This window comes from Xenopus laevis, chromosome 1L, assembly GCF_017654675.1.
Source record: "Xenopus laevis strain J_2021 chromosome 1L, Xenopus_laevis_v10.1, whole genome shotgun sequence".
Lineage (NCBI taxonomy): Eukaryota > Metazoa > Chordata > Amphibia > Anura > Pipidae > Xenopus > Xenopus laevis.
This window is the reverse complement of record NC_054371.1, coordinates 177,200,531-177,220,165: the sequence shown is the minus strand read 5'-3', so window position 1 is coordinate 177,220,165 and position 19,635 is coordinate 177,200,531. Positions and strand designations below refer to the sequence as shown.

At 38.9% G+C, this 19,635-nt stretch overlaps 1 protein-coding gene across 1 annotated transcript in view; it reads left to right on the top strand.

Moving 5' to 3' along the window:
* Positions 1-19,635, top strand: part of cux2.L (cut like homeobox 2 L homeolog) — a 212,218-nt gene that overhangs the window by 143,356 nt on the left and 49,227 nt on the right. Inside the window, exon 4 of the mRNA XM_018263487.2 lies at positions 4,630-4,708. Coding sequence (XP_018118976.1) covers positions 4,630-4,708 — 79 coding nt within the window. The remainder of the gene's footprint in view (positions 1-4,629; positions 4,709-19,635) is intronic.

Here is a 19,635-nt window from a genome sequence, read left to right as displayed (position 1 = left end):
CTAGTTCAAATAAATGATTAATTGAAAAAATATACAGATTATGGGACCTGTTATCCAAAATGCTTAGGACCTGGCATTTTCTGGAAAAGGGATCTTTTAATAATGTGGATCTCCATATCTCAAGTCTAATTACATTTAATAATCCCAATAAGATTGTTTTTTTCCTTTAATAGAAATGAATTATATTTTAGTTGGGCTCAAGTACAATCTACGGTTTTATAAACCCTTTTCTTTTTCTCCATTTTCGTTTCACTGATATCATTAGATAGACATTACATTCAGAGATATTATCGTTAACTGACGGAAATCTTCTAACCTGTCCAGTCTACTAAATGATCGATTGCCATTGTACAAAAAATGTTAGGACAATCCACACACAGTCCAAAAATCCTTCAAAAAGTATTTTCGTGTGACTTTGCGTCTTTGGACAACTTTAGGGGGCAGATATACTAAGCTCGGATGAATAGTTTGAATGCAAAAATATTCGAATTTCGAAGTATTTTTTTGGAGTACTTCGACCATCGAACAATTCGAAGTAAAAATCGTTCGACTATTCGACCATTCGACCATTCGATAATCGAAGTACTGTCTCTTTAAAAAAAACTTCGACTTCATACTTCGCCACATTAAAGTTACCGAAGTACAATGTTAGCCTACGGGGACCTTCCAGAGCACTTTTCTAAGTTTTTTTTTTGATCGCTTAAAATTGCTTGAATCGTTCGATCTGAAGGATTTTTATCGTTCGATCGAACGCTTTTTATTCGTTCGTTTGATGGAACATTTTGCACTAAAATCCTTCGATCAAAGGATTTTACTTTGAGGGTCAAATTCGAGGGTTTTTTAACCCTAGAAATTCGACCCTTGATAAACCTGCCTCTAAGTGTGTAGATAAAAATTATTGGGGCAACTGCAAATTAAATCTTTATGCTTCAAAGTTTGGAGATCAAGGTTGTTATTGGATGTCCCAAGATTTGAGCTTGAAATAATGGCAGAGTTGTTCAGTAAATGCAATAATGTCAATACTGATATAATGGTTGACTTTGTGGTTTATGACTACTAATACTACTACTACTAATTATTTTTACAATTAGAGACATTTTTGTGTTGCTTCTATATTATATATATACAATATAATGAGACATAGAGAGAGACTGGTGCAAGAGGTCCATTTGGGCATCACCAGAATTTTCAGTGATTTTCACAGAGTTTTTCCTGGAAATGTAAGTAATAGAGAATATAACACAAGTAATGACATTGTTACTATAGGGGTGTACTATGTTGACTACTGGTTCACCTGGTGAATACTTTTATCTATCCGCTGATGTTCTTTCACTATATGTTAAGGAGCTCCAAGCTAGTGGAAATATCCCATTATTTAGAGCAATTTCATTGACTTTTAACTGTAGTTGACTTACCCTCAGTAGGCAGATCAACCTAATGAGGCAGCAAATCACTTCACAAATTGCAACTCATTTTTCTTTTCCTCTAATACACAGACCCAGTTCACAGAAGGGCGGGGGTACTTATTCAGAGTGATAAATTGTTAGAGATATCTTTAAAGGGGAATCTTTTCTATAAACATGCATACTGTGTGGTATGGATATTAGTAAGTTATTTACATATAGTTTTTTGCACCTGTTCTTATTTTCTTTACTTAACAGCAGTAATAGCAAATTAAAATGTTCACCAACCATATTGGTTAAGACTATTTGCAAAGTTTACTTCAATTAGGGTAATGCCACACAGGTCTGAAGGTCGGCCGGCTAAAAACTCATAATAAGCACCAAAATTGCAATCTGCCCCTTACCTTGCCTGTACCCAGGTGCCAGCACATGTGACAGATTTTTGGCCAGTACAAGAGTTTGCATTTCAGTGCCATTACACCCGGACTGATGCAATGGTGCAGGCAAGGTAAGGGGCAGATTTCTGCACTGGAGCTGATTCTTGGCTTGCATTTTCAGCAGGCCGATATTCAGCCCCGTATGGCTTTACTTTTGGTGTGTGTAGCACACTAAACTTCTCCTTAAAGCAACTGTATCTGTTATTTATTTATAAATTGTTTATAATGAACATTAATTTGGTTGTCTTGTATGAGACGATTGTTTTATCTCTATAATAAAGTTAAGATATATCAAATTCCAGCAAAACTACACTGTACAGTGTTGTTTTGAACAGAGTGTCAACAAAATATTGTTGTGTCAACAACCTATTATTATTCTAATTGTATTTTTTTCAGTGCTTAATTTATCCTTATTTTAGTGTCTGAAAACCTCCCTTTCTTCCCTCTGGCGTCCATTTGTCTGATCTGCCAATGATCTTTCCTCTTAGCCGTCTCTGCATGCGTTAAGTGTGCCCCTCCACACATCTCCTGCTTTCTTGGAAATTCAATGCCAAATCTGCACGCTTACAGTTTAATTAAATTCTTTATGATTATATTCAGATCCCTTCCTCCCAAATGGAAAGACACTGTCTCAGAGCCCAATTAGACCAGGGAGAGAGGAAGGATTTGCACAGGAGTTAGGGGAGACTGCTTATCAACAATACATCCAATCAATAACTCTGAAGTCACCCTTCATTTTAAAGCAACATAAAACACAAAGTTTATTCTATGTGCCACTGTTGTGCCTCAGAAAGTATAGTTCTGAAGAAAATCATGTCAATTTAATTAGCCTCAAACTATATATATATATATATATATATATATATATATATATATATATATATATATATATATATATATATTATATATACATATACTAATTAAAATTGTGTTTTATTAGATCAGCATTGAAAAATAAACGTTTTTGTTTTTTTTTGTTTTTTTAAATATATGTATCCCCCCCACTTATGGGCGGTTATTTATTAAAGTCCAAATGCCAAAAAAATCCAAACTTTTAGTGGAAAAAAACCCCTCTAATTCTTCAAGATTTATTATACCCCGAGGATGGAAAAAATCTGAATCCAAAAATCCGGCATCTCAGACCTGCCGAGGTTGTATATAAGTCAATGGCAGAGGTCCCTCTCCTATTTGGAAGTTTCTGTGGTCTGCGCTGGAATTAGCCAGAAAATCGAACCTTTTCAGGCAAAATTTCGGGCTTTTTGGGAAAAAGCCTAAAAGAGATCATACGATTTGGGTTTTCGCTCGATTTTATTGAGTTTTTACCCGAACTGATTAAATTTAGCTTTTTTAATCATTTATAAGTTCAAATAATGGATTCTTCAGACTTTTTTAAATGTAAAAAATTAGATCAATTCCGATTTTAGTAAATAACCCTCTAAATGTGTTATCAAACCATCAGCTAGAATCACAAAGGTTAGAGGATAACTGCTAGGCCTACGTATACAAGATGTTGCTCCAAATGATCACTATAACCTGACCTTCTATGTATGTAAAAGGGGTTGTCTGGGGATGAAGAGGCCATCATCTGGCTGTGGTCAGTTTAGCCACTAGAAAATACAGCAAGCCCACCCTTGTCAATCAGTAGTTGGAGATGCTTGCTCTTCAGTATAACTGATTGAGAAATGTTTTTATTTTTAGAAAGGTTTTTTGTACCACCTATAATCCATGGTAAGGATGGGGCTGTCTGTGGTAATTTATCTATGGAAAAAAGCACTGACCGTTGCTTTATCGCAAGTCCTAACTAGAAGCTACGTTTGTTTATAATGTCTAGGTCACGGCTATTTGTAGTGATATAAGTTTAAATAATAGTCGGAAAAGTAGCATTTATTGTTATGGGGTGTATAGCAAGTTCTCCAGATTTCAAACGAATAACCAAAACTGGAAGTACTCTGGGTTTCTGCAAACTTCATTGAAATATATTGGTATCATATATGAAAAAAAAACAAGTTTGTCTTTCTCAACATGAGAGCATTCTGAATAAAAAGATGTATTTTTGTTTATTTACTGTTTTGTGAGAAAAATGTATGGCATATCTCTTTAGCTTAAGGAAGAGTGTCTGCTTATGGGGCTGTTAATACAAATAAGTAAATCACATATGACAATCCATTTAAGTACCTGTACTAAGAGCCTTCACTTTTCCTGTATCATGAGACCCTGTGCTAAAACACAAACCAAGGACAAACATACTGTACATGACAATGACTGGATAGAGCTCTGTCTTTTACTTTCACACTTCTTCCTGTTAGGACAAACGAACATGGATCATAGGCTAGTGGAGGTCTGCCGAAAAGGTGAAAGGGGACCGGGCTGCTCCGCTTTGTGTATAAACAACTCAGATGGCTGAAGCTGGCGCACTAAGCAGATCTGCTTCTCTCAGTCTGCAAATAATATTCAGAGTGAGAGTGGCTGAGTCTACGCTCCATGTCCCCTTGCCCTAAGAGAGTGAATTTTTTCCCCATCAGCTGATCTCTGAGGGAGTACACATCCCAAAATGGAAAGGGAAAATGTTAAGGTGACATTTACCATTATGTACAGTATACTGATATATTTACAGATATGTATATGCCAGTTTGATAAGATTCTTTATTAGGTCATAATAGGTTCTAATATAATTGGCCTGTTTGTTAAGTATTCATTCTGAAAGTAAAGTTTTCCTTTAAATAATAAAAAATCACAAAAAATGAAAATGATATTCTTTGGCTCATTTCTTTGAATTTCTTGTCCCTCAGGTTGTTGCTCTTAGTAAAAGAAGCAAAGAAGCAGAAGCAGCCTTCCTGAGTGTATACAAGCAATTAATTGAAGCACCGGGTAAGATATTCCTTGGCACAGTACAGAATCTACTGCTAATGGGGAAAGCTGAAAATTCCCATTCAATAGCTATTACCTTCTAAAACCCTTGATGATAACAAGCAAAGGTTCGATAACATGGATGCAGCTACTTGTACAGTTGGTTTCGTTAATTAAATTAAACCTGAAACTTCAGAGAAATTTTGATAGATACATGCCTCCCAGCTGCCCCGCTTGCCAGCCCTTGTATTTTGGCACATTCTGCGGCTCTGCACCAGTGGCATCATCATTTGGCACTTTCTGCCTCTCTGTGCCAGAAAGAGCTAAAGCAGTAGGATGTCCCGAAATACAGGGGCTAGCAATTAAGGAAGACATGGGACAGCTCTATCCTCGATTTTGAACACCCAAATTCGTAGGCTTTTCCTTGGATAACTGACATGAATTTAAATCACAAGCAATCTTAGATGCCTAAAATGAAGAATGGTCAACTTGAGATACGCAAAACATTGTACATTGCAATATACATATAAACTTGGCATAGATCAACAGTACTTCAATTGTACTGTTTTGTGTATTTTGTTAATGTATTTATAATTACAATTTTCTCTGTATTATTAAAATTCTATATAAAAAGAAATGCACACAGCCAATACCTAGGTGGGTGATATATATATTTATATTGTGAACCTTATAAGTAAAGGTTTCCTGATGTTACTGGTGTTTCAAAATATAATGATCCTGTACATGGGATCTGCAGCAATTTATTTAATTAGAGACCTGTTTCAAAGATGCTTGTATTAAAACTTGAAGCCCCAGTTTTTTTTCCCGTTAAGTTTGACATCCCACCCACCCCCCAAGTTGCATGGGGGAGACATGACTAACTTTAATCCAAATATTATGCAGTAAGTTATAGCACACAGATGGCAGACTGCAAAAAAGGCTAATAGTTTGTGTGTTGCTTGCCAAATTGTAGCATGTGTGGGATGAAAATGCTTAAAGATGCTTTATATTTAAAGAACAAAACTCTTGATTACCAATTGCACATCTGTTTTGTCAGTAATTTAGCATCTAAACAGATCGCTGGGCTCATCACCCATATATCGTTGTCTTAACGGCTGACAATCTCCCATTAACATGTCTTGCCACATCAAATCTCAGATGTAATGTAAATTTATTCTCCGCTTTTATTTAATGGTTAGAGCAGATACTTTTTGGTTTTAGGTCACACTGTGCAGTCCACCATTTGACAGAAATAGAAATAACATGGACATTATAGTAGCCATTCTCTAATACTTCCAGGAGCCTGAAGCATTGACAGGGGTCACACACAGCCTGAAGGCCTGGTGACATTTAGCAACTGTTGCCTGTTGGTCTCATATATTCCTTGAATCCCAGCCTGAATGAGTTATAGTAAGATTTGTGGCCAGAATGGTTGATACCACAATATTTCTAACATCAATTTGAGCTAAGGGAACCATGACCAAATGCAGGATAGGGAGGGAGGTCAATGTTTAGTACAACAAATCTGAAATCAGTAATTTACTGCAATGGTGCCTTTTTTTGGTTGAAAACAGGCAGTGTGTGAGGTATTTGAAGCAATGGCTATGGTGTTTGCAAGGCTTTAAGACTAACAGCTATTTGTTGACTCCTAAATATATTTCTCTGATCTACTGGAGAAATATTGTAGATGGAGACTCTGCATTACCCTCATGTGCCAATGTGAAAGACTGAACTGATCAAGAACTAATCCTTGTACTGAGCAGACATTGCAATGCATTCACAAACTACCTGTTGATAATTTACAACCATGATGCCTATGTTACAGTAGTGATCACTCCAAACCCATTGGCTTGCAATCAGTGCAGTGAGTACCTCCAGTCCAGCTGCGGAATTTGCATGATAAATGGACTTTGCAATATATGTAACGTAATTTCCTAATATTTGCCATTGCCCCCTTTAGCAGAAACTACCTTATGTAGGCTTATCTTATATCTGTCTATCAGTCTGGGAGAAATTTGAACCCACATACTTCATTCATACTATTTCAGCTGTTAAGATATTTGAGGGTCTCTTGCATGCACTGCCCATTTCATATTTCCCCACGTCATCTCAGTGGGATTTAGGTCTGGGGTAGAGCCCTCTTTTTTTTAGCCATTCCTTGGTGGATTTACTGGAATGTTTAGCATCATTGTCATGTTGCACGGCCCACTTTCGCTTGAGTTATAATCTTCTGACTGATGGTCTCACATTATCCTCAAGCACCCTCTGCTACAATGAAGAACACATTGTGGATTTGTCTATATTTGTCTATCTTGCATAGGGTTATTGTGGATTTGTCTATATTTGTCTATCTTGCATAGGGTTAACCACACACTTCAGCTACAAAGAGCTAACCAAACAAAATGTCTCCAGTTTCAATAAGACTGGTTCCTGTAAGATTCTCTCTAACCATGTTGTTCTAATTGTTGTTATTTGAACTACTGATAAATGTAGGGGTGTACCAGCATGTTCAGCTCATTATCTACAAGCCCCGTGCATGTTCCTTAAGCTGGCCATAGATGCAAAGATCCGATCGTACGAATCATCGTACGATCGGACTTTCCCATCTCCCGACCCGCCACTAACCATTCAGATCAAAGTCTTACCAGTCAGATTAGTTAAAGAACAGATCAGCAATGTTCTGCCCCTGACAGCAATCGTACGATATCTATGTCCAACCAAAGCTAGTGACAGTCTCCCACTGAAAATCGTATGATCGGCAATACACGCAGAGATATTATCGGCAGCCGACAGAAATTTTCTAACCTGTCCGATCGACCAAACGACCGATCTCCGCCGGACGAAAAATGTCGGGACTCTCCACACATGGTCCGAAAATCGTACGAATCCTCAAATCATACGATCAGATCTTTGCGTCTATGGCCAGCTTAACTCACTCATTTCTATCTCCCTACCGATTGCAACTTATCAATAGGCAGCAAGCTGTCACTTTTATTCTTCTTTAGGGTCAGGGCACACAGGCAGGTTCAGTGAGATTAGTCACCCAGCGACAAATCTCTTCTTCGGGACGACTAATCTCCCTGAACTGACTCCCCTGCCTTCCCACTGGCTAGAATGCAAATCGCCAGTGGGATGGCACTCGGATCGCTTCATTTTCCAAAGTCGCCCGAAGCTGCCTGACAATCAAACTTCGGCTAATCTCCCCGAATCTGCCTGTGTGCCCTGACCCTTAAACTTGGACTACAAACCGTAAATGTTGCATGATATTTGTTTATTAATACAGTTGAATTTAATATCAAATATCTGTATGGTGATAATGACAGAAATTGCCGTGGGGTGTATGTACTTTTTCACATGACTATATCACTAATGTATGTACCATTTATATATATATATATATATATATTTATTTATTTATTATAAGGGAAAGTTGTGCTCACCACTAATTTTTAAAACTATTAGGCGGGGGTGCAATGAAGCTGTGACCACAAAATACATATAGACAAATACAAGAGTCCTCTGCACTCAACCCATTATCAATATATTTAAGACAAAGACATTTTGTGCATACTGCTACTGAAAAATGCCTTACCCTTTAAACAAAACAGGGATTGTTTGTCCATATATTGCAATATATTTAAGCTGGCCAACTACGTCAAAGTCATCCAATATCTGGCCAGTCCTACGCTCAATTTTATCTGATTCATTAAGAATTCTATTGCTTCATTATACATTTTACAAAGGGACTAAGTTTTACCTGCAACTTAACTTGCTGCTTTCAAAGTAAACCTCCATACTTGGCTGCCCTTTTATTAGACACCAGTGGGATCACCTGACTATAGCTGGGAAGGGTGGGAGCTACAACATGGAGCTGGTCACTGCTCCTGTATAACTATAACAAACAAGGGAAAGTTGTGCTCATCACTAATTTTTAAAACCATTAGGCGGGGGTGCAATGAGGCTGAGTCCTCTGCACTCAACCCAGTGCAGTAAGGTTGTCTTATGTTTATTCTTGAGAAAGACATAAATGGAAAATGTTGGGTTCTGCTTGGTATCTTTAAAAATATTGTAATTTATTTTTTCATATAAAAAATATATTTTTTTAATTGGTTGTTTTAAGCACTACAAGTGTGGTTATGGTTAGTGGGACTTTCTAAAAATCACACTGTGTTGAAAAAAAAATTAAAGTTTAATAAGGTTGTGAAAATGTTTGTGCGTGTGTAACACACTGCCAGCTAGTGGCAAAAACTAGAATTGCAGAGCACTTGTCAGCAGAGAACATGATGTTTGTTACAGAATTCTACTTAAATAGAGGTGAGAGTGCTGTTAATAATAATACCACAAAAAAATAAAAAAGGATTAGAAAAGTAATTGGGTGTAGAAAGCACAGATAAAAAATCTTTCCACTTTGGAAAAACTACTCTTATAGACAAGTGTTACAAATGAGTAATCACATTGGGGGTAACTAGAGCCCACCACAGTCCACTAGCATGGTGGTAGATCAGGGGGTACTGCAGTCAGAGACCTCATTGCAGAGGGGCCCCAAGAGATGTAAAATTGGACAGTGAAGGGGATGGGGGTTGCTGAACAGTGTGCCGGGTTTGGGTGGATCATGATGGAGTTTCAATATAATGGGCTTGGCAGGGGTGGATCAGGAGTGTGGCCATTTATTTGCAGGTCTGAGGGTGCATTCTACTTATTGGCAGGACCTTCCCCAGGGGCCCGGCTAACCAATGGGTTGATCATTGGGGTACTCTTGGCGAGTAGGGGCTCCGCTAACTTGGACCATGTGATATACGATGACAGCCCTGTCTGTCAGAGTGAAATTATGCAGAATTATATCTTCTATTTGTTTCTATGGTATTTTTTAGGGCATATTTATCAATGGGTGAAAGTGAGTGTTCACCTTTTAGTAAATATACTTTTAAATATCCCATTGAAATTTATTGAGAGCAGTGGGATTTTACTGTGGTGGAGATCTGTTTTCAAAAAAGAGAGATCTGTTTTCACTCTTTGGTAAATATGCACAATAATTACACACCACTTGTATACCCCCCAACAGTCAAAACATAGAAAGAGGTACAAAAAGATCTGATGCGCGTAGCCCAGCGAAAATGTTATGCCCACGCCCATTTTATGACCACACCCCTAAATACAATTACCATTTTACAAAATTTGGCAGGTTATGGAAAGTTTTAACACATTTCTGGGTGTTTTAGGGTCAGGTTTTTTATGTTATTACAGTTTTGCCCTTTAAGCTGCAAGTCGCAGTCCCCCCCCCCACTTGCTTATCTTAAATAGTTACAATTGTATCTTTGCTTGTCTTAAATTGTTATAAATGTATTTATGTGCAGCTGCTGAGTATTCCAGGCTTTCTGCCAAAAGCCTCTTATTTAATTACACTTTAATAACATAGTATTTTTCAGTGTAGGAGATCAAAAAGAAACTTTTAGTAACAATCCGGGACTGTGGGTTGAGTTGTCAAAATCGTAACTGTCCTGTGAAAAATGTTGTGAGGTATGCACTTGGTAGAATTGTATGAACAGTAACTGAGGGTGCCATATGCTTCCATGGAGCAGTTGCAGGCTACTTATACCTCCACCTTATATTCCTCTGCATATATTTAATGCCTTTGTGTATCAAATAATAGCAGTCCAGTGGAGCCTGGGTGCATTCCAGAAAGCCTTATACAGAACAATTAGTACATTTCTATATATCAATCTGTCGGGCAGTTGTGTCTGTTCATCAGTCTCTGCATCTGTTAAACTGTCCATCTGTTTATCTGTGTCTGGACATTGATCATTTTATCAGTCTGAATTGGTCTATTGATCTATCTCTCATGAATCTGTACATATTGATCTATTGATCAGTCTTTTCATCTACAGACCTGTCAGTCAATGTATTGATCTATCGTGTAACATTGACTTATCAACCACATGTCGGTTTGCAGATTTATTTAGGTATCTATCTGATTGTTTGTCTTCCCCCCCCCCGAAACAGTCAGTTATGTGAAAAATAAAGTGCCCCCCATCTTTTTTTAACATGCCATATCTCATATTTCATCTGCTTTTAAGTGATGTAGTTACTGTATACAAAAAACATGGTTGAACAATCCTGGATTTAGTGAAACCCATAGATATATATATTTAGGTTTCTAGAGTAGGGCCAGATTTAAAATTTTTGTGCCCCTAGGCCGCTCACACCCGATCCGACCCCCCCTGACCTGTGGATATGTGGCCAGCATGCTGCCCTCCAATGTTTGCCGACCTAGGCCTGGGCCGCCGGGGTCTGTCCTGCCTACTTTTCCAAATATATATTGACGCAGTGGAATCCACAATGGCAATTCAGCGTGTTTTAACGCATCTCCCACAGTTTGTGTAAGTCACATTGCCACCTCCTTGATGGAATTGTGGGGGAAATGCTACATTGTGAGTAAAAAACATGGACCTGCACCTAAAATTGTGCGTGTGTTTGTAAATGAGCCCTTATATTTCTAATTAAAACTGATGTAATATGGCTGCTGTAGACAAAGGCATTAATATAATGGAGAAACCTTTGCACGCATGACTCAACTGAAACAATATAGTTGCTTACACTGACAAGGTGGAATATCACAATAAACTGTTTCATTTAGAAACCCCTGAAAAAGGTCATGGTGGATCTTGTAGCCATTAAACCAAGACATAAATAATGATGCTTAGAAATTCGATGTAAAAAGCGTAACTGTATTTCTCCAAACCTAAAAACACTTCAGCAAACTAATGTATTCCATTTTAAATTAAAGCAGGGCTGACAGCAAAGGGTATACTAGTAAGTGGCCCACGGATAATTACAAGCTAATCAAGCTAATTAGAAGAAGGTCATAATTCTGCATTTATGGTTTTCGAATACACCGATGCATACATTGCCGGAATGATCAGTTAGGCAATTACAGATGAAACACTGCAAACATGTTTTTTTATTCAAAATGTTGCATATTGTATTTTCTATGTAGGAAAAAATGGAAAATGTTTACCGCTGTCTGGAGCAAGAAACAGTTTTGGCAGAAATATGCAAAGTTACAGGGGCACCATGATCAAAATCAGAAATTGTGTGTTTTTGGCTGAAAACAGTCGGGCGCAAAGTCGTGCTCCTTAGGCTGAGGGCACAAAACGGGGTTAATTATTAAATTCCGAATGCCAAAAACTCAAAAGATTCAATTTTTTTACTATAAAATCCAAATTTTTAATGGGAATTTTTTTTTGTTATATTTTTTGAGATTTATTATACCCAGAAGGATGGAAAAAGTCTGAATCTGAAAATCCAGCATCTCAGACCTGCCGAGGTTGTATATAAGTCAATGGGAGAGGTCCCCATCCTATTTGAAAGTTTCTGTGGTTCGTGCTGAAATTAAAAATTTAATTAGAAATTAAATCAAGAGAAAGCCCAAAAAAATTGATTGATTTGGGAGAAAACTCTGGAAAAAACATTTGATTCAGGTTTTCTCTCGAGTTTGATTAGTCGCCTCTGGCAACTAATCTCCCCAAATGCCTTCCCACAGGCAAGAATACGAATCACCAGCAGGATGACATACAAATCACTTCGTATTTCCAAAGTTGGCTGAAGTTTCCTTGTGAGGCAACTTCGGAAATCTGAAGCAATTTGTATCCGGCCGGCGATTCGTCATCTTGCCGGTGGGAAGGCATTTGGGGAGATTAGTTGTCTGAAGTAGAGAAGATTTGTCACTGGGCGACTAATCTCCCCATCACGCTAAGGACGGAGGAGAGTTCTGCCCAAAAATATCTGCTTTTGCGTTTTCAGCCGATCTTTGTTGTGTTTAGCTACAAGCAGGAGGATGCTGTGATTGTAAGTACAGCTACAGGGAGATGCAGAAGGGAGCAGATCTGACTCAGGCTGAGAGCGTCTGAGCCAACACTCCATGTGCCTCAACCCTTAGTGCTCATTAACTAATTGACTAACTTAAAATGAACTAAGCACATGCTTCCAGGGCCTTGCTGTGCTCTGCCAGATTTAATCTTGTGCCGGATTAAACATCTAGTGGCCAGCCTATGGCAAGAAGTAAGGACAGGGTTTTAAGGTGCCCATACATGGAGAGATCCGCTCGTTTGGCGATGTCGCCAAACGAGCGGATCTCCCTCCGATATGCCCACCTTGAGTTTGCCAATATCAGGCTGATCCGATTATGGGCCCTAGGGCCCAACGATCGGATCCTAGTGAACGCAAACGGGCGGTCGGATCGCGGGACCGCATCAACGAACTGATGCGGCCGCGATCCGAAGGGATTTTTAATCCCATCCGATCGAGATCTTGGTCTGTCGGCAGCTTTTATCGGCCCGTGTATGGCCACCATAACACGCAAAACACATGCCAATTTGCACTCATTATTTTTAACCTTGCTTCCTGCTCTGCACTTTTTAAATGAGGCCCAGTGTGTTTGGTTTAGTAAATGAGTATTTGAGAGTTGGCAAAAAGCTGATTTACATTAATGGAAAAATATGTGAAGATATGCAGTTAAGAATGGGTGACATTAAGCAGGAGGTAAAGAATCTCCTGGTATCGCAAAGCCTACTACAGAAGTCTGGGTAATACAGCATTTTTCTCCTTGCTCAAGCAAGAAAGGTTAATAAATTAAGAAACCACACCAAAAGAAAAGAGATATATAAATGAGGAATAAAAAAACAAGCCTGCATATTTATTTAATGCTTTCAAACTATGATCTCCCCAGGCTGTAAAATTGAAGAGCAATAATTGCCAGTAATAGAGACCATTGATCAGGCCACATTCTCTGCTACATAGGGAACCAAAGTTTGGTGGCTTGAAGAAAGTTGAAGTATTAAAAAGTAATTTGTTTTATGTTTTAAAAATTAGTTTGCGAATAGTGTCCTTTTAAAAGAGGGAAAATTAAATAGGTGGTGTTGCTCCAATGCATATATCAATGTATACCTGATGAAAGACAGCTGTACATAGACTAAAACTTTGTAGAGATATTCTACAGCTTATTACTACTGAGCTTTAAGGTAATGCTCTTCAAACTTAAGAATGTTACTTATGCAATATATACTGTGCCTAATTCCCCCCCCATCTCTGTTCATAAATACAATATAAACATTTTCATGAATAGGGTTCCCCCCTCACAGTACATTATAGTGACCCAATAGCTGTGGAAAACGGTATATATTTAAATATTTAACATCCATATCAAGGGCTGAGGCTGCAGACCTTCTTCTGATATTGGTTTGGGTGGGGTTTAGTATGTAGACTCCATATGATAAAAGTACCAATTGTAGCAGCTTTTGCTTTAGGGTTTTATGACAGGTGCTTCCATTCGGCGGCCCTCCCTGGCCTACAAGCGTTTCTGCACAGCTCTCGCATTTTCATCGGTGGTTTATTTTGTGCTGCCTCAGTAGCACTTCCATATTGACAGTCTGGTTCTTCTTGCCTCCACAGCAGTGTTTTCAGAGGCATTTTTGATGCATATTCTGAAGCAACACGCACATGGAACTGGTAATGGGCTTCTAGGGCAGAGCAGTACCTGTAGTGTTGGACTGGGATGCCAGGGGCCCACCAGAAAGCTTTAGACCTTGGGCCCACCAGAAAACCTAAAACCGTGAGCCCAACAGAAAACCTTAGACAGTGGACCTTTCCAAACTATTCCTCCTCTACTCACTCAACCACTTTATTCTCCTAGTCTTTTATATATATACTTAGAATATTCTCCCATTATTAAGCATTTTCCCCATAAAGAAATAGGGAATGACCATGAAATAGGCCAATTGTTTAGAAACAAGATGGCCCGCTAACACCTGGGCCCACCGGGAGTTTTCATGGTATCCTGGTGGGCCAGTCTGACACTGAGTTCCTACCCCTTGAAGTTATCAGTGGTGCTTTCTATTAACAGAATGCATCATTCATTTACAAGATGGTGCATAGCAAATTGCATTTTATATTATAAAAAATAATGAACCCCTTTTGTAAAATATGAGGATATTAGACGTCACCTCTGAGTTTTATAACCTGTATAAAAAGCACTTGGCCTTCACTTTTGCGCCTAATATGGTCTTTTCTCTACATTATGCCCCTATGATTAGCAAAATACAAACCACTGTATTCTTTAAAAAAGCAGGAACAAATCAGCACATTCTAATAAAGCTGGCCATACATGCACCCATATAATTGTTTGAAACAAAGTTTTGTATGATTTTCGGGCTGTGTGTGGTCCGAAATTGGCCTGACAATTTTCGTAATGTGGCGATTGGTAGATCTGAAAATTTAGAAAGTTTCTGTTAGATAACAATGATATCTTTGCATATATTGCCTGTCTGATGATACCCATGGGTGATCCACACTATATTTCCTGGACATGACTTTCTTTTGATTGTTGTCTGCAAATTATTATTGGCCAAAACATCAGATTTGTTTTTTTTTAGGACTTTAATCCTACAATTTCAATCTGTTAGTTCTAGATTGTTGCATTTAAACATACGATCAATATCTGAACGTTTGTTGTAAGAAAAGTAAAATCTGAATTTGTATGGCCAGTTTAAGACTGTCTGGTCACACAAGTTTTGGAAACAAAAGAAGAACCCAGGGGGGTAGGTAGCAGCAAAGTGATATTGGTCGGTAAAGCAATGAGATTTCTTGTAGTACTAAATGAGGTTCATAAAAGTGTTGGGTTTGTTTTTGGCACAAGATTTTATTTCTCGCATTACTGGAAAGGCACACTTATTGTCTATGTTTTTCTCATTGCCCTTTTGTGTCATACAAATATGTCCTGTAACACAAAAAAGCATTAGAGGCGTGACACAGATGAACAATATCCAAACCTGAATATACATTGCTAAATGTCCTCATTATTTCCAGTGCCCTTAAGGTATATCTGGAAGAACATGTTAATGTTGCCAGTACTGACATAAAGTATCATGTTGCTGTTTGGTAACCGGCTCTATGTTTCCTCTTACATAGTCATATCTGCCCATCCATTACCTACTCGTGTTTTTATGACTTGCCACTACAGGAAGTATTTCTCCTGAACTTATTAAAAAAAAAAACACCCAGACTTGTAAATTAATTTGTTCATGTTGTACAATGGCAGTACAGATGGACTCATTAGCATGCACACAACAAATAATTATAGATGAATTTTCGCCGGGCTGCCTAATGGGCTTGCTGGGTTAATTATGTCAATGTATAATTACACCAGCCCTGGGAGACATAATGACACACCCTGCTGAGCAGACACTAGCTAATGACGGTGTAATGCTGACAGAGAGAAGACATACTGTTCTGCATGCACCTGCTTACCTCTGCACAAACCGCTTCTGTCCGTGTTTCGGCTTTTGCTTAAATAAACAGACATTACTCAAAATTGGTGTATACAAATACAGCAGGTTAAGAATCAGAATGGTGCCAGATGGATGAGAGAGGTACAGAAAATGTTTATCTCCCCATGTGTCTGTTTATTACTTACCCTTTGAAAGGCACACAGAAGAGTGCCTGGCTGAAGGACGGTTGTTATTAGAAGGATAACATAATAGTGATGCCCTTGGCATCAGAAGTTACAGAGCCAACCCAGCCCAATTTTTTAGAACATATTTAAATTCTAAAACTTAATTTAAACCTTGGTTTTGCACAGATATACTGAAATTAGCTATCTGTCAGGACCCCCGTAATGCCCATATATATAGCTGAGCCCCTTGGAGCTGCTGGATAATTTTAGGTAATTTTTATTACCTATCTTTAACTATTGCGTGATCGCACCCCTACTGAACTGCTATAGTGTCACCAGCCAATTCGTTTTCCTGCACTTACACTGTGCCAGCAAATTTTTTCCCCATTACTGAGTTTGCGGCCGCCATGTTGGCCATGTAGGCGTCACATCCTTTGTCTCCTCGTTAAAAGTGCGAATGCGCGAAATTGATTCCTCCTCGCGTCATTCGTGCAACGTCACCCACACACCACCTGACCTGCTTAGCATCAATCGCATGGGGGAAGTAAGGCAATAATATGCGCATGCGCAGGGCTTGCAGAATTTCTTCTGCGCATGTGTGAGCCCTGATAGTGCCGGTTTTGTTAGCGGGGGGGGATGTTTTCTGTATTCCATGCACCTAGCAAAATGTTTTACATCGACCTCTGAATGCAGCTAATGGGGAAGACATACAGAGCCACAATTATTGTAAGTAGTTCTCCTTTTTGTGGCCAATATATAGAAATGTATTTGTTTTTTACCTTTCCTTCTCCTTTAATGCAGGGATGGAACTATAAGTAGGCAGAAGTGGCACTTGCCTAGGTGCAATGTTTGGGGGGAGCTGGGCACATACCACTTCTGCCTGTCTACCCCTAGTTCCAACTTTTCTGTACAGGCTGTGGTCCACTCATACCCATCATTACTACAATGTCAGTCAACATCCCCTCCCCACAATGTGATGAGGGACAGGGAGGTCGGGTGTCATGGGGGTGTGGGGATGTGCCTCAGGAGCTACTGTTATTTGGCCCGGCACTGCATTAATGATGCACAAATTAGGGGACAGGTAGGTACGACTCTACATTCCTCCCCCTGCCTGCCCCTCTTTAGTAGAGTGCTGCAACAGAGAATTTGCTGTATTCATGGGAGATGCTGCAGTTCTCTGTGGTGCAAAACAGAGACCTGTAACAATTTTGCAAAAGCAGAACACAGTGTGCAAAGTTTTTGCACTTTGCACATTGCCCACATGGTTGTAAATGACACCTATAGCGTTTATCACACTAAGTATATAAACACAAGAGAGGTTAAAGGCAGTTCAGTATATTGTTAAGCTCTACCAGTGACCTTTCAAATGTCTCTGATCTCATACATATTTATGGGTACCCTGCGGCACCCCACTAAGAACCCTTCTCCGAGTAGAGAATGCACAATTGACAACCACCCTCTGTACACAATCCTTAAGCCAGTTTACTATCATGTACATAACAAATAATATTTGTACACAGAAAGGAAATTAGTTCAGAAAGCAGTCGTTTGTGTTGGACTATATAAGATGCTTTTTGTAATGTTTAGGCATGTCACGTCTGCTGCAAAGGTTTTATTTCCACAATCCTTTTTTTCTCTCACTTAAAGCCTTCCTGTATTTGTCTTTCTGTAGAGACATCATTTTTATTGACCTGAACCTCAAGGACATTGTTAAATGAACTGCTTTTAACTGGATACTCTTCTGAATCACAAGAAAATACTTTAGCTTTAATAGTTAAACACAAGCAACTATTCTTACAGTAACCCTACCGTCTAGCTATTGAGCTGACCTGCCAACGAGCTTATCCAAATCACACAAGTTAAAGATGGAAAGAATCATTTTCTACAGTTTACCACTGAGTTTAAGAAAAAACAGATATTTAGGATCTTTCTGAAATACTGTAACCCATAATGAACTTTTGCAATTTGTCAATATTAATGTTCTTCTGAGGCTAGAGGACCAAAAAGCATTGTGTTATGTTTTGGTAGCCGAGGATGAGCAGAGTATAACAGTGCTTTATTAGCAGGTTCATGCAGCCATTACGCAACAGTAAGCAACTCTAACACCACAAACTGTATAGAAAGTATGCACAGTATAAGTCTTGAGCACAGTGACATCTACAGGCCATTTGTATAAACACCACATATTCCCCCTATAGTAGGAAAGCATTTGGACAATTATAATAAACAGCAACAATTAAACAGTATGCATTTTAAAACAATATTATGCATTATTCACAACACATAGTCCTTGGTCCATGCAAGTAGTTTTCTGAATCTCTCAGTACGCCTTATAGGTTCACTTTCTTCAGGCCTATTGCAGTTGACATCAGGAGTAGGAAAATGTCCTTCATCAAATGGAGCTTCTCCAAAGTCATATCTAACAGGAGCAAGACTTGCGCATCTGTCTGCCATGTAATAATTCAGCAGGAGATGATTGAGTTGTTGCATGGCACGTAGCTCTGTAGTTATGTAGGAACTCTGTTGTAAATACTTTCCAAGATTTCCCAGTAAGATTTGCTGTCTGTAGTGCTTCTATCAGACTTCTGTTGAATCGCTCGATTTCTCCATTTGCTTGTGGGTGTTGAACCACAACAAAAGCAGTATTTTTTATTTGTATTTGCCGCTCGGTTTTGCAGTGTAGGTGAATCCCTTTCCTTAGCACTGTATTTTGCCTGTGACTGTGTATTATTAGGCCACAGTGCTGAATTCACAATCTGTACATTCCCAGCAGTTCCCTGACTGAGAGTTTTAGCCTCTGCCACTGCTGTTTCAATTTGGCTAGCAACTGTAATAGCCTTTGCAAGGGTTAAATCCTGCTCTAGGAGCAGTCTCTCTCTAAAGCTGGCCAAAGACGCAAAGATCCTGAGCAGAGTATAACAGTGCTTTATTAGCAGGTTCATGCAGCCATTACACAACAGTAAGCAACTCTAACACCACAAGCTGTATAGAAAGTATGCACAGTATAAGTCTGGAGTAGGGATGGGCGAATTTGACCCGTTTCGCTTTGCCGAAAATTCGCCGTGGGCGAAATGTCGCTGATGCCAATTAAAGTCCATGGGCGTTAAAAAAATTGACATCTACAGACCATGTGTATAAAAACCACACATTGCTGAGCTTTTAAAAGCTCTTTAGGATGGGAGACAGCCTTAGGCATGTTTAACTAGTAGGGCAAACAAAGGATTGGGTTGATGGATATTACTGTAGTTGAATCTGAAGCAATATTTTACAGCAGAATTATTGTAAAATAACTAGTGAGACAGGGATTAGATAGGGGAAGTAGGAACTTCCCTTCCAGCCTATCCAATCCCAATGCAGCTTTACCGGGACTTATCCTTAAAGGACCAATGAGGGTACAGAAAATCTGAATAGGAGAAAAACTTGGTGCACGGAGCTGTTGTCCTATTTTCTGAAGCTGGCAGCACGCTGAAAGCAGGGGGCCCCTGGCTAATCAAGTAAGCTT